Here is a 14,416-nt window from a genome sequence, read left to right as displayed (position 1 = left end):
CTGCAGGGAGCACAGGATGTCTGAGAGGGAAAGGTGGGGTGCAAGGAGCTGGTGCAAAACAAGGACAGAGAAACAGCTGGAGAGCATGGGGTGAAAAGAAGTAGCTGGAAACCTTGCAATATCTTAATCAGAATTCCTTCTCATAAAAGGTCAAAAAAACAGCTTCCCCTCTTCCCCCCTCAATTACTTCTGACATTTCGGACATTTTTAATCTCTTGTTTTACTTTACATATTCACTGTTGGGTTTTTTTCCCATATTTTGGCAACGTTCTGAAATTTTTGAACTGCCAGACAGTCTCTCAAAACCAGCATCTGCATGTGTGCACGTATTAGCCTGATGAAAATGCTGGGCAGGCTGGGACTGATCAAGATGTATTTGCTTAGCCGTGATCAGTTACCACCACCACTGTGTATTAGGTATTGTGCTTGCTATATTGCGGCATGCACCTCCCAGCTATATTTCATGCATCATTCCCTTTGTCCATAAAATTTCTTCTGAGCCAGCCCTGCACTGAGTCTTAAGCAGGGTGGAAGCGATGCCACCCCTCCCTCCACTGCCTCTGTTTAGGGCAGCGGGAGGACCTCAGGCCTGTCGTACACAGGGAGGGGAAGCGACTTGGGAGCCAGCTAGAGGAAGAGCTCACTTTCTGTACTCTCCCTTCACTGTAGCAGCTACGCTGGTCTTTCCAGGATCACTCACTTGAAGCACTCTGCGGCACGACTGGCCAAGCAGCACCTCCGACAGTGTGCTGGGGAGCAAAGCGTATAGGTTGGAATAAAGGAAGTAAGCATAAAATGTCTGTGTTTCTCAAAAGGCAAATTGTCTGAAAAGTCTGTCCAATGCTAGCTGAAACCAGAACAAGCTGTAATTACATATGCTTTTGGTTTGCAGTTAATATTCTTTTCTCTCTGGTTTTGCAAGTGTGCCACAGTTATGCTTCAGTGGCTCAGCAGCCTTTTAACAAGCTGTGGAAGGTACTTCAATGCTCAGGCACTGGCACTGCTGAAAGACAGAACGTACCATCCTGTAACCCTTGGCAAGGTTATGCAGCTTAACAACATGAAGCAGTCTCAAAGTGATGACCTGTCCTCAAGGAGCAGGGAGGACGGAGGTCAAGAATTGGGATGATTACCTGCTACCTTTTCACTGTACAGCTGCTACTGAGTGTATTATGGTGCTGGAGTTATTAATCTTGCAAATATAGCAAGGTAGAGAGGGAACAGCACAGCAGAAACTGCGTGGAAGGAATTAAACATTAACAACACACGTTAAATACAACAGAGTAGGAGCAAAAGAAGGGAGATACTGTCCAAGTACAGTCTGTACCCAGTGTTAACAGGCAGGCAGGATTTGTTTACGGAAGCAGACAGTCAGCTCCTTCCTCCCTGTGGTAAAAGTGATATTTAAAGGAAGTACTAGTAGGAATTTTGTCTAAGTGCAACTTGCAAAGTAAACCCTCAAAGACAAGCTTGGTCCAATTCAGATGCTACTCTGTAAACTAATGATTTATTTTAAACCAGGAGGCAGCAGCTAGCTGACTGTTTAACTGATTCCTAAGTTGGATGGCTTTTCAGTCCATGCTGCCCTGGTGTTTGCATTCCGGGGCTGTAAAATTTTGTGGTGAGAAGGCTGCTGGCTCAGGCATGGTGTGCCCTGGCTGATTCAGTCGCTCCTCCATCAGCTTTTGTAATGGGGTTCTCAAGGTACCCCAGCTGTAAAGCTGAAATGCCTGGGACAGCAGAGCCAGTCTCTTAGAGGTTCACTCGCTACGTGGTTTTGTCCTTATGAAAACAAAGGGATGGCCATGGAGAGGGTCAGACCCCCAGAAAGGGTCTGTCTGCTCCAGCAGAGGCAGGAGAAAACTGTGCGACCTCACTGCACTTCTGCTGTTGGTTCCAGTAACACAGGGTTTGCCAACCAAATTAAGTAAATAGCCCAACACCCCCTCCCTTCAAGTAACATAAAGTCTGATTATGAGTCTAAAGAGTACATTTTTCAGAATGAATCAGAAGATCAAAGACCATTGATTTTTTTAAATTTTATTTTATCTCAGAGAATGAGTTTTTAAAAACCCCTTATCAGCTTCTTTTTGAATGCCTGAAAGGGGAAAAAATTAAAGGGTGTTTATTAGTATTAGCAGTAATATTCCAAAATGTATTGCATCCATTCTTATTAATATTATTCTAGAGATGCAGTGCCAGCAAATCATAGATATGGAGAGTTGCAATAAATTAATTGGAGAACTCACAAAGTACTGGAAATTAGAAAAGATGATGAGATGGAAGAGATCAGTTGAGCAAAGTGAATACTTGAGAATGGCACATCTTTCTTGAACAAATATAGTAATGAACTACAGCAAAGGCAGAGTGGGAATACTGATCTACACAAGCTTCTAACAACTTCTTGCTATACTTGGTCAAATTACTGTAAAATTGCTAATGTGAGATATTACAGCATGAAAACAACTTTATGCCAATATAAATGCATCTCTGGCGCAGAGCTCTGTCCCTTCTGCAGTGGTGGTTTCTAAATGGAGATGGTACTACAGAGCAAGCTGGACTTTGGAAAAACTGGTGGCTGGAGTTCACCTCTGCTATAGCTTTAGCCTGCATCCTCTGGTAGAGGGCACAAGTCCAGGCAGGAGATCTGGGGCTCATGGACACTATGTAATGTGTACAGGGAAAAACAACCCAAATTCCCACACAAATTGATGGGCTCCGAACTGACATTACCTCTCAGAAATGAGACTTGGTGTTATGGTAGATAATGACATAAAATACTAGTACCCAACTGTTTGGCCGTCAAAAAAAACCCAGATCTAATATTTAAGAAGAAAATAGAGAAGAAAACTGCAAACGTTACTGTGCCTCTGCGTTATGCCTGTTTTCTCTCAGAAAACAACAAAGGAGGATGAGGAAAAGTGCAAAGATGAGTGGCCGAGGTGACCAAAGGCACAAAGCCGTCCCTGGATGCAGAACGGCCAAGTAGGACAGCGCTCCTGCAGGGTGGGGAAGCATTGGGTGCCGGTCTGCGAAACCACAGGCAGTGCAGAAGAGGCCGCCTGCATCTGAGAGCTGAGAGCGAGGAGGCTTGGGTGAAACTGCTGTGCGTTCAGTTCAGACTGGACCGGGGAGACAGTTCTTCAGGTACATCATTAAGCTGGGGAGCTCTTTGCCACATGGGGCTGGGGATGCTAAAATTTACATGAGCTCTGGATGAGGCTGGGCCAGGTTTGCAGAGGAGAAATCCACCGAGTGATACAGTTGAAAAACAAACCAACCTGTCTGGATCAGAAGGTTGGTGAGCTGCAAATCACTGAAGGAGGTTAGGAGAGAAAGTTTTCTCCCTTTTCTTATGCTCTTCCTGAGGCTTCTTTTTGGCTACTTACCCCTAGTGGCTTCTCTATTTTTAAGAAAACCTCTAAAGGTGTTCCAGGGAGGGGAAGGGCTAAAGGAAAACAGGAATCAAGAGAAACCATCTGCTTGTGAAGGACAACAAATACAAAAAAGAGCAGGGGTGTGAGGGTCACACCACCCAAAGTTGAAGAGTAAGGGGCATGGGGACAGCCAGCAGAATGCCAAGCAGCACCCGCTCCTTCCAAGGCACCCAGGAGACAGGGGGTGCTGCCAGGTGGGGACAGTGGAAGAACATGCAAGTGCAAATCAGCCCTGTGGCATCCTCGGAGGAGAATATGGCACCAGTGGCTGGGGCTGTCCCGGCACATGGAGAAGGTGCAGGTGTGGGGCATGAGTGCTAGTGTGAGTAGAGGAGGGCAGCTCAGGCCTCGGGGGAAGGGGTTCAGGAGGTGGCTGAAGCAGCATTGAGATGCAAGGACGTGTCTGGTGCAGCGAGACCGGGCTGGCAGACATCTCTTCCCCTGCCTGGTTTGCGCTGACCCCTACCTGGAGCCCAACCTCTCCGTGCTCCCCTGGTTAGGATGCCTCAGAAGCAGGAGATGGCCAGGGAGAGACGCTGTGCAGCGTCCTGCAGCTGCAGTGATGTGCAGAGTTTGGGGGTGTACACTTTGCTGGGGGTCCCTGTGTGGGAAGCAGGGTTGGAGGGGGCAGTCTCAAGAGGAACTGTCTCAGGGCCAGTGAAATTAAGACTTTCTGCATTGCAGGCTGTGGGCTTTCTGAAGGCTGACTGAAAGGTTTTTTTCTTTTCTTTGTGGTTCTGTGCTAATAAACCAGGGTTCTCAGCAAAGTTTATGCTCCATACTATACCATGTGTGAAGGTAGGGCAGAACCTAAGAGGGAAAAACAGGCAATATAAGGATGTCAATGGACTACCAAGTCCCAGCCATATAGCAGTACAGGCCACGGAGACTTAGCTCCCAGATTTTGGCAATGCATTTAAAAATGGATGCCTATTCAGTAATCATTCTTCCTTAAGGAAACACTATGAACCTATTGAGCCATGAGATTTTTAGGCCTCCGAGATCCACTGGGCCCAAAACGGAGATCACCGTGGAGGCAGTACTCATCTTGAGCAAGTTTGGCATCTATTTTGCTTGCCTAACTCCCAAATTAGTAGTCTTCTGGAGGGGGAAAGGGTGCTAAATGAACTCCATTCTCACTTGTCGAGGCCTGAAAGAGCAGGGCTGGTCTTCAGGCTCGCTCTCTCCCCCCAGTTGCCTCAACGCTAGCAATCACGAGCTGGAGCAACCACTGGTGGCACCTCTGCCACTTGTGTAAAACACCCAAATTACCACTTCCCCAGGCTTCCACAGGCTGCCCAGAGAGGTTGTGGAGTCTCCTTCTCTGGAGACATTCAAAACCCGCCTGGACGTGTTCCTGTGTGACCTAGTCTAGGTGATCGTGCTCTGGCAGGGGGATTGGACTAGATGATCTTTTGAGGTCCCTTCCAATCCCTAACATTCTGTGATTATGTGATTCCCCAAGGGACAGGTTCTCTGACCCCAGGCACCTCAGCCACGACATCTGCAACAGCGGTGAGAGCCTTTCCTGGCTCCAGCACTGCCAAGGTGTTGGTGCCACCCAGCAAAAGGTCTGGTGCCCTGCACAGGGCTGTGCTGGGCCAGAAGTGTTAAGCAGTGAATGAGATTTGTATTCTTTTCAGTGGGATGCAGCTAAAAGCAGTTGGAAAGCTGCTGCTTTGAATACCTGATTTTTACCTTGACTATTTCTCTTGACATTTCCATGGCTTTAACATTGTTTTTCCTTCTCCTTCCTTACTTTTCTTGCATTGTTTTTCTGAGGCAGATGCTTTCTCTTCATTGGCTTTGCTTCTGTAAAGGACTTTGCATAATGTTTTCCTTCAGATTGTTCAATTCCAAAGTTTTCCCTTTATTTCAAACTTCCTAGTTGCTCTGTGACTCTGCTGTGTGGTTTCTAGGTCTTTTACTTTGCGGTGTCCTTTTTCTCTTAGGCACTTTCCCTTGAACAGTTTTACGGTGGTGTTAGCATGAAAAATCTCTGCATCCCTCTGTGTCTCTATACAGAAGTTTAAAATATCAGTGAGAGGTAGAGAGACAAAGCAAGCATTTTTTGAATTATAAAATAAGGGCTATTAATTTATAGGTTATTTATTTTTGAAAATTCCCTAATAGCATGATGAGAAACGTTGCCATTTTATAAAAAATATATGCTTATTTTTTGTCATACATTCTAGTCATACCACAGGCTTTCCACAGAATGAACAAGTGTTTATTTTTGTGCTGTGTGTCCAGGACAGCTCTTGCACGACCATCGTCCTGCCAGGATTTGGTGATGAGAAGGCGCAGCCTGATGTTCAAAGGCAGAGTGCTCCTAGTTTTGCTGGGGGCTGTGGTGAGTGGCAGGGGCTGCAGGTCTCTGAATCAGGAGGGCTTTGCGCTTTGACTCCCCATCAGGAGTGGTACAGCATTGTATATGTTCTGTTACAGGTATGTGGGAGAGTGCATCTCCTGAAGTCCTCTCAAACAGATCCCTTTCAACTCAAACACTTGATTCCTGGAACAGCTTCACATGGGTGGCAGTGGGTCTGATCTGAAACCCACCAAGACCAGTGTGTGCCTTTCTGCTGCTACTCAGTCAGGCTGTAACTGGATTTCAAAAGTGACCTACATCTTTTGCTCCGCATCTCAGGCTCTCTTTGCGTAACCATCCATAGGTGGTCTAAATTTACCACTGCAGTGTGAAAACCTGAATCCACGAGCAGCAGTGGGCCTAGCTATTTAAACTGCTTTTTGTCCTGATTTCAAAACCATGAGTAAGACTTGCACTTACCAGTTTTGTCAGCAGAGCTAAGCTGGTGAATGTTCTTGTAGGTGGCCATTTTTGTTTCTGGTTCATGGCTATACCAATAAGAGCTGTGGTGTGGACCAGCAAAATAATGCTTTAGTGGATATTCCTTATTTTGCTTACTGACACGAGTTCACAGAACTTTTAATTTAGCAGTGGGAAGGTAACTTGTGCAGTGCGTTACCCACTTCTGCCAGCCTTGAGGATGGAGGTTGGGTTTTCCTCAGAGTGCAGCTGGTTAGAAGTGAAAAAACATGAACGAAGAAAGAAACTGTTGTGGTTTCTGGGATTTGAGCAGGTCAGCCGGGCAGAGCAGAGCGTCCCTGGGATGCAGGAGCTGGGCAGCAGTAGACTGTGTACAAAGCAGAAGTGCGATGCAGGACCAGAGGCCAGCAGTCAGCCGTGGCTGGTTCTGCTTCGTCCACTTGGGAGAGGGATTATTTCAGCGTAACAGAGCTCCCTGCGACACAGCACCCCAGCGAAGGGCACAGCATTTCATCCACTAAGGGAACGTAGCAAAAGCAATACCAGTTCACTGTTGTTTGTAAGAGGGGTACCTTGCGTTACGCCTGATTCTTTAATTGTGATATGAGAAAACTTTCTGGAATTAAGAGGATGTTGTGTTCAAGTGTCTCCTGCATCAAACTGTTTTCTCTTATGGCAGTTTCTCTCAAGGTAGAGATAATGTTCCTAGAGTGAGAGGGATGGGAAAACCGGAGGTCACATCTTTCAAGAGCACCAGACTGTGTTAGATGCAAACTGTCGGGGATCCAGGGGGATGGAAGGGGTTGTTTCGCAGTTACTCATGGTGGTTAATAGCAAAGCACTTGATCACATCAGGGTTTCAAGCTACTGGTTTTACAGCCAGGTGCTTGCTGCCATCAGTTAAGGTTTCTTAAATTAGCCCTTTATATATTCTGCAAAATATTAACAGGTTTACTCTCCCTGCATACTCTTCATTCATTGCTACATAACAGCAGAGAGCAATTTAGCTCCCTGGCAGTCTATTTTAGTAACACAGCAAATCGTCTGTGTTTACTTGCGCTATACAGTTCAGTAATTGTCCTGCAAATCTTGGCCAAGTTCCTGAATAGTTGGGACCTAAAACCAAGCTCTTAAATTCTCATTTAGCTTCCTAAATAAAAGGTCTGATTTTTTCAAGTACTGAGTCCATCCTGAGTCTTGTTGACTTTTTGGAAGCTAATAGGTTATCAGGCTTTTGAAAATCAGGCCTGCTACTTATTCAGACTCTTGTATGGGGAAGCCAAACTATGTTTTAGACTCCTTTTAATATTTGTAGTATTGCAGTGCCTGTTTTATTCCCTGCACTGCAATAAGTTCTGGTGGAGCTTATTCATGTTGACAAACTATCATTTTGGATTGATTAAAATGTCCAGTAAAAGTTGCCAGCAAGGTTGCTGCTTGAAGTCTTTGCTGGAAGATGAAGAGATGCACAGAGTCAGAATATTTCTGGCAAGTCACTGGGTTTGTTTTGTTTTTTTAAAAGGGCAAGCTATAAATACCATCTTCCGTATAACATATGCTTCCCTGTTGGTGCCTGACAACAATCCTGAGTGAACTAGGGTTCATCAGAAAGGCTGATTTTGCTCTCAACAGTATTGGGAGCTCTTCAGTGCCCCTTGGTGAGATTTGTATTCCTGTGTGTCAGAGCAATAAGGCTTCCTTTTCTTTCTCTATATAATTTCAAGGGAAGTCTGATTCATTACTTCAGGGCTGAGCTAAATTCTTTCTTTTGGACCGTTTTAAAAGAATTTGTCTACACCTCCAATGCTTGTGCTGGCTGCAGCAGCAGTGTGAAAGAGTGGGCATTTGCTTTGCCACTTGCTGCTCATCCTCAAGAAGAGGAGGCTCTCCTTAGTCTGTGGGCTCAGAAGCACAGCAGAAGGACTTTCTGACCTAAGATAAAACAATGGCAAAACCATTCCTGTGGAACCACAGCAAGCAGGCGCTTCAGGATGCTTCTGGAATATATCACCGGGGATCACTTACTCTTTCTTTTCAAAAGAAAATCATACCAATGCTTTTAGGAGAAAAAAAAAAAAAGGCTTGTGTGATGAGGGGAAAGGGAAGAAATTATTCTTGGTAATATTTAAAAGTTGTTAAATTCAGAAGGCCCTGGAATTGGAAGGTTTCGTATAGGGTAAATCAGCAGAGTGATCTGACATGATTGCAATGGCGCCTTCAAGAAAGTTTATTTTGGTCCTGCAGGTCTTTCATTTCTTCCATTCAGATGGCCTGACAGATCAAAATTTGCTGCACTTTCAGTAATTAATACACACTTTTTTCCTCAAATGAGGGTTGCTCCTGAGAAAATGTTGTTTTGTAAACATTATTTGGCTGAGACTGACTGCATGTTTCCATTCGCCTTGCAGAGGCACAGCGATAGCTGGAATTGTTTTCGGTATAGTATTTATAATGGGAGTAATTGCCGGGATTGCCATCTGTATCTGCATGTGCATGAAGAGCAACCGTGGGACTCGAGTAGGGGTCATCCGAACGACGCACATCAACGCTATCAGCACGTTCCCAGGTAAGGAAGCACAATGACACCCCTGGAAGAACACACATGTTGATGGTAGAAGTGTATCTTTGCCTAGTTACTGCTCCACAGCAAGTAGGGGCTGTGAATACAGCAGGGGCCTCTTCTCAGTCCAGAGGGGACCAGCACGACTCCCTGCTGGGAAGCGCAAGACAGATCAGCCTGCGCAGTGTTCATCAGTGCAGCGCTCCTCTAATTTATTCCGCTGCTCGGCGGGCTAATGAGGTCTGGCGAGGCAGCATACGCACACAGCTGTATGGCTCGCGGTGTCCACAGCAGCCTGTTGAGACCTTGCTCGGGGCAGTGCTGCATTGTGCAGGACAGACCTTCTCCCGGTGCCAGAGGCTCTCTGGCAGCAGATCAGTTGTTCTCTTTTTGTGTTCTGGTTCATGTATTTGCTCCTGTTCACGTGCAGTCGGCTCCCTTTCATTGTCTGATATAACAGGGGTCAGGCATACCACAGAGAGGGGGAAACCTGGACAATAAGGTCTGTGGATTATAGTGCAAAGGCTTTGAGTGGTGCCATGCAGGGTCTAATGCAGCCCGAGCTGGTTGGTGCTCAGCCAGAGCTCACAAGCCCTGCTGGGTGCTGCAGGATCCCAGATGACATCTACAAAGGCACACGGGCATCTCTGCAGGGTGCTCTTTGCTGCATGTCCCAGGAGGGACTCCTGGATCCGTGCTAGCTCTTTGCATCTGCCTGGCCCCACACCTGAGCTGACAGGAGCTTGGTGCAGAGATGTCCGCTGTGTGTTGGTCAAAGCTGGCTGAGAGCTGGTGGTGCTTGTCAGCTCCAGCTTAGAGGTGAACATGCTCAATGCAGGTTTGCGGGTTTACGTTGTTTTGGTGTAGTGGTTTTTCAGATGCAGGGCAGCACCAGTGGAGGCTCAAAGCCTAAGTCAGACCTGGCACTGAGTTAATAAGCTGTCACAGGCTCTGGGGCACACCAGGGTACAGTTGGGTCTGCTCCAGTGCACTTGTGCCCACAGTGAGTGGAGACTGGTACATCAGGTGGTACCTGAGCTAGCTCTGAGCAGAGCTACTCTGTGTACCACACTTGTCAACTCACATCAGTCTAGGATTGGGGTACAGGAGCACCAAAAGTGGATCTTCACCAAGCCCGCTGAGGTCTGCAAGGTACATTTGTCTGGGCTCCCCACCAGGTCAAAGTGGCTATGTTGTTGAAGAGCAAAGCTGACCCTGGAAGCAGCATCCTGGAGTTCATGCAGTGTAGCTATGTCTCTGCTTCAGTGACACTGTTAATTGCAAATCCAGGAGCGATTGCCTTGGGATGACTGGGGAGTTCACTGAAATAAAAGGCAGTAGTGTTTCATGGATGAAGTCCCCTCATCCCACTCTTAGAGATCCCCCTAGCTTTATATTCCCTCCTGTTGCAGAGGTTGCAGCAAACCCCAGGTGCATTATGTATACTTACAGGCATGTTTATTATGTGTTCCTTTATCAAGTTCAATGCTCCCAGCGTCTGTTGTTTCCCTCATGTTCTTACTTTCCAGTTAAACTAAAACTGTTTATAATCATCCTTAACATTGCAACATTGTTTTGCATAGAGAGATGAGCAATGAAAGAAGAATATTCTCAACCGTGAATTGCTGAAGGGCTACTTCAGAATCTAATAGTCACTGCTGTAAAAGCAAGAGCAAAATAAAGACTCTGGGGCTGTAGCCTTTTCCTCCCCAAGTGTGCACCTGCAATGACTCACCTCTGCCTCTTCACCTCCGGGCAGTTTGACTCTGCACGCTCCCCGTTCCTGTTGCAAACATCAGTTTGAGCACTTCTTCCTCTCAGCAGCAGCAGTTTTTTGGAGGATGGGGAAGCTCTGAAATTATTTCTGTGTTTCCCGCTGTCATGAACACTTCTGGAGTAATGACTGACCTGGCTTTGGCTGCAGCCCTCTCCCCTGCCATTACCTGTTTTGGACAGTGAGGAGATGCCCTTCCTTTGGCCTCAGCCACAGTGGCAGCCAGGTTTTTCAGAGAACAGGGAGTGCTTTTCATGGCATGCTGGGATTTGAGTCTCTTCCCCCTGTCACTAACATCCTAGGCTTGTGTTTCTTCTCTTCAAGTGCTATCTCACTGCCAGTCTGCTTGAGACATCTAGGGAGGGGATAGGAAAGCAGCCTCTGGACCTTAAAATTTGTAGAGGCTACTCTAATGAGATCTTGATATGGAGCCTTTGGTTCCTACCATGCTGTCATTCTGCAGCATTTACTGTCTTTAAGATGACTGAATTAATCCTTCTTCTCTAAGGTTAGCAGAAGTAGTTGAGAAAATATTTTCAGCTGTTTCTGAATATTTTTGTTTCATAAATGCCCGACACAGTTAAAAATGCAGTGCTCTCCTCAGATGTCTCCATTGGGGTGAACAAGGCAAAAGTTTTGTTATTCCTTATCCTCAGCCCTTGGAACATCCTGGTAAGGTATCTGATGTTTGCCTTGGGAGGAGGGACACTGCTGTACAGCGAGGAGATTTAAAAGATTTTCAACTATGTCTTCTGTTTTCTCCCATTGCAGTGGCTCCACCACCATACAGTTACGAATATGAAATGGAGTACCCAGCTGACCTACCTCCACCTTACACGCCAACTCCACAGACTTCAATACAGTATCCCCCACCCCCTCCATACCCGGGATATTCAGGAAAATAAAGTACATGGCTTCACATGGATATTAACTGCCTGTTGAAACAGCCAGCACCACTGGGACAAATATTACCAGCTCAGGGACAAATGGGATGGGGTCTGCATCAACACAATGTGGCCAAGTGTTGAAATAACCTGGGAAGGTTGCCATGGCTCAGGATGAAGAAAAATACTGTCCACTCCAGACCAACCTGTTTCGTTACTAAACAACGCGTGACCAAAGAAGCAGTTTTTGTAAGTTAGTGCCTGACGAGTAGCGCTTAGCATTAGTGCTTAGCTTCGGCTGCAGCCCTTCACAGCATGTGGGAGCGGGGGTCTCCCTGTGTAAGAATGTGCAAGTGGTGCCCATCAGGCTGTTTGGAAAGCACAAGAGGCAGCTGCTGGGGCTTCTTCTGGGGAAAGCTCCAACTGTTGTCTTCAGGTGTGTGTATGCCATGCCTTGAAAGGAAGGGAATAAGGAAGAACAAGAAAGGCTGAAGCTATTTGCAGTCTCTACTTCAGGCTGGTAATACCCAGTGATCAGCTCTGTGTGTTGGTCTGATGAGCGTATTACAAAGAGAAGTGCTGTTGGAGTTACTCAGTAACCAAAAAATTGGCCAAGTGCAGGTTGTTTAAGTGCCTCCTTTAAACAGTTTGAGACTGGTTTGTGTCCTAAAATGTAAACACGAAGAACAGTTTTATATGTGAATTACACTAATTTATAGCTGATTTACCTGGACTTAAATTCTGTATACGTTAGACATATGCTGCAATGCCTTTTTATCAGCAAATGATACTTTGATTTTTATTTTTTTTTAATACTGAATTGGGAAAACTCACAAGTGGGAAAAGAAATGCAAATCAAATATTAAAACATCATATATTTGTCTTTCAATTTAATTGTGTAAAGACCTTTTGTAAAAAAAAAACAAAACTCCTATTTTTTTTCCAGTAATAATGATATTCATCCTAACCAAAGAGATGAGCAGAGAGACTGCAAGCATCAGATTACTTTTGAATGTTGTCTTGGTCATTTTAAATCTGTAAGTCACCAAATAATACTTTTCACATTGTTCAGAATTACTTAATCCATGAAGTGTGGAGCTTTATGACTTAAAATGTTCTGTATACTTACGGGGTTGCCTATAATTCAGCAGCAGCTATTCAACGTCAGAATAGAGCATCTGGTTACCTAAAGCATCATCCTTCAGTGCTAAGACTGGTATTTTTCCTGGTTTTATATGCAAACCATGAAGACAGTGGTTCTCTTTGGGGATTTAGAAGTGCTGAGCACCCTTAGTTTGAGTTCGGTGGCTGGGCGCTTTGAGAATGCTACCTCCAAAATAGTGGAAGATTACAAAAATAGAGCACCTAGAGTTGAGGACAGCTGTGGCATCAGGTCCATTTCAGAGGGAGAGACTGCAGGTTACTGCTGATCCCCAGAGATGGGAACGCTTGTAAACATTTTCCAGTGTAGCCATCATCTTCTTTTCAGGTGTTTTGGTGTATCAATGAATAAAAAAATAGCTTGCAAGAGATGGTACTATATCCCAGTGAAGCAACTGACAACCTCTCATCACCCCCTGAGTCTGATATTTTTGGCATTTAGTCCTGATACAGGGAAGAGCTCAAGCAACCTTTTAACTTTGAGCACAAAAGTTATTCAGAAGCTTTCTCGTAAACAAGACTTTATTGGCTGTTCTTGCTCAGATGTTGTAATTGTATTTGTCCTTTCCAGGTTGACTAAACTTACTCTCTTGAAACACCACTCGAAAGTGCAAATGGCCTCAGTCCTTGCCACTGCAGGTTCAGAAGTCCTTGAGTCTCAGGCCCATTAGCTACCTAGGCATTTGTAACCCAGTCAGAGGAAAACTGAGCTGTGTCACAGGTTTTGGTTGCTGCTGGTTCCTTGAAGCCTTCTGTAAGGAAGGAAAGTTGTATTCTCATTTCTGCTGTGAACATGTTCTCTTCACAATTACTTCTGCTCTGGGCTGGGCCCTGCGACATTTCAGCTGGTACCATGGCCTCTCAAGAGATGGATGTTCCTCAGTTGAAATCCTCCCATGAAGAGCGACTTTCTGCCTGTGGTGTTTTGGCAGTCCCTACCCTAAACCATCTGCTGGGGTATTGATGTGCCTGCCAACGTGGTGGCCAGTGTGAAGAACAGAAAAAGCACAGTTTTCTCTGCAGGAAATCCTGTTTCTGCCGCAGCATTCTACTCGAGTGCCTCAGCACTTTGCAATGGATCACACGGGCTGATACTTCTGTGCCAGAAAGCTACCTGTACATAAAGAGTGTTGTCATTTTCCCCATTCTTGTATTTCATTTCTTTGTGCTGAACATGCAGACACACAAATCAAAGAGCAGTTTGTATTTGATGAATCCAGTCTCCTGAAAAACACAGAGAAAGAAAACTATTCTATAGATTGTAGATCTTCCCTTAGAGGAAGAATTTCGCCAGCGTGACATTTGTCTGAGCAAGTTATAAAGCAGATTTCTTAAATAAAAAGGCATTTCTATAAAATAACTGGAAGTCTTTGATCACACAGTCCTCTGGTTTTCATCTTTGTGGTTGTGTGTTGTCTCTGATGATACTGCATAAAGGTCATAGTGACTGAAGTACCTGCAATGTATACATGGCTTATTCCAGGGGAAAATTATGGAAATAGGAAATTGAGAATTTCATAGTGACAGCCATTTCTTTACTGTGAAAACACTAGTGAGGATGTTGATTTTAGTGTGTTAATTAATGTTCTGCAGATCCACCTGTATTGGGCCGTATCAGACAATGATTTTAGTCTCAGAGGACACCTCATCTCTTGTCCTTGCTAAGGGCATAACACGTAAAGATGTTGCCCTTCCACCAACCAGGTAAAAGCAGTGCAGAGTAGCCCCTTTTCAGAAAGAGGTGATGGTTCCATTGAAAAGAAGTGAAACTGAGAGAGCCAGAGAGGAGGAGTCTGAAAGATTGATGAA

General features: G+C 45.4%; 1 protein-coding gene across 1 annotated transcript in view; it reads left to right on the top strand.

Annotated features, from left to right (window-relative positions):
- The window catches only part of CYYR1 (cysteine/tyrosine-rich 1), a gene marked incomplete at its 5' end in the record, with an annotated part of 52,158 nt that extends 40,691 nt beyond the window's left edge, over positions 1 to 11,467 (top strand). The window contains 2 exons of the mRNA XM_010188628.1: positions 8,637 to 8,794; positions 11,334 to 11,467. Coding sequence (XP_010186930.1) covers positions 8,637 to 8,794; positions 11,334 to 11,467 — 292 coding nt within the window. The remainder of the gene's footprint in view (positions 1 to 8,636; positions 8,795 to 11,333) is intronic.
- Between the last annotated feature and the right edge of the window lie 2,949 nt (positions 11,468 to 14,416).

Source organism: Mesitornis unicolor, unplaced genomic scaffold (assembly GCF_000695765.1).
Source record: "Mesitornis unicolor isolate BGI_N332 unplaced genomic scaffold, ASM69576v1 scaffold2580, whole genome shotgun sequence".
NCBI classification, from domain to species: Eukaryota; Metazoa; Chordata; class Aves; order Mesitornithiformes; family Mesitornithidae; genus Mesitornis; species Mesitornis unicolor.
Note: the sequence above shows the minus strand (reverse complement) of the source record. Positions and strands in the feature narration are given on the sequence as shown.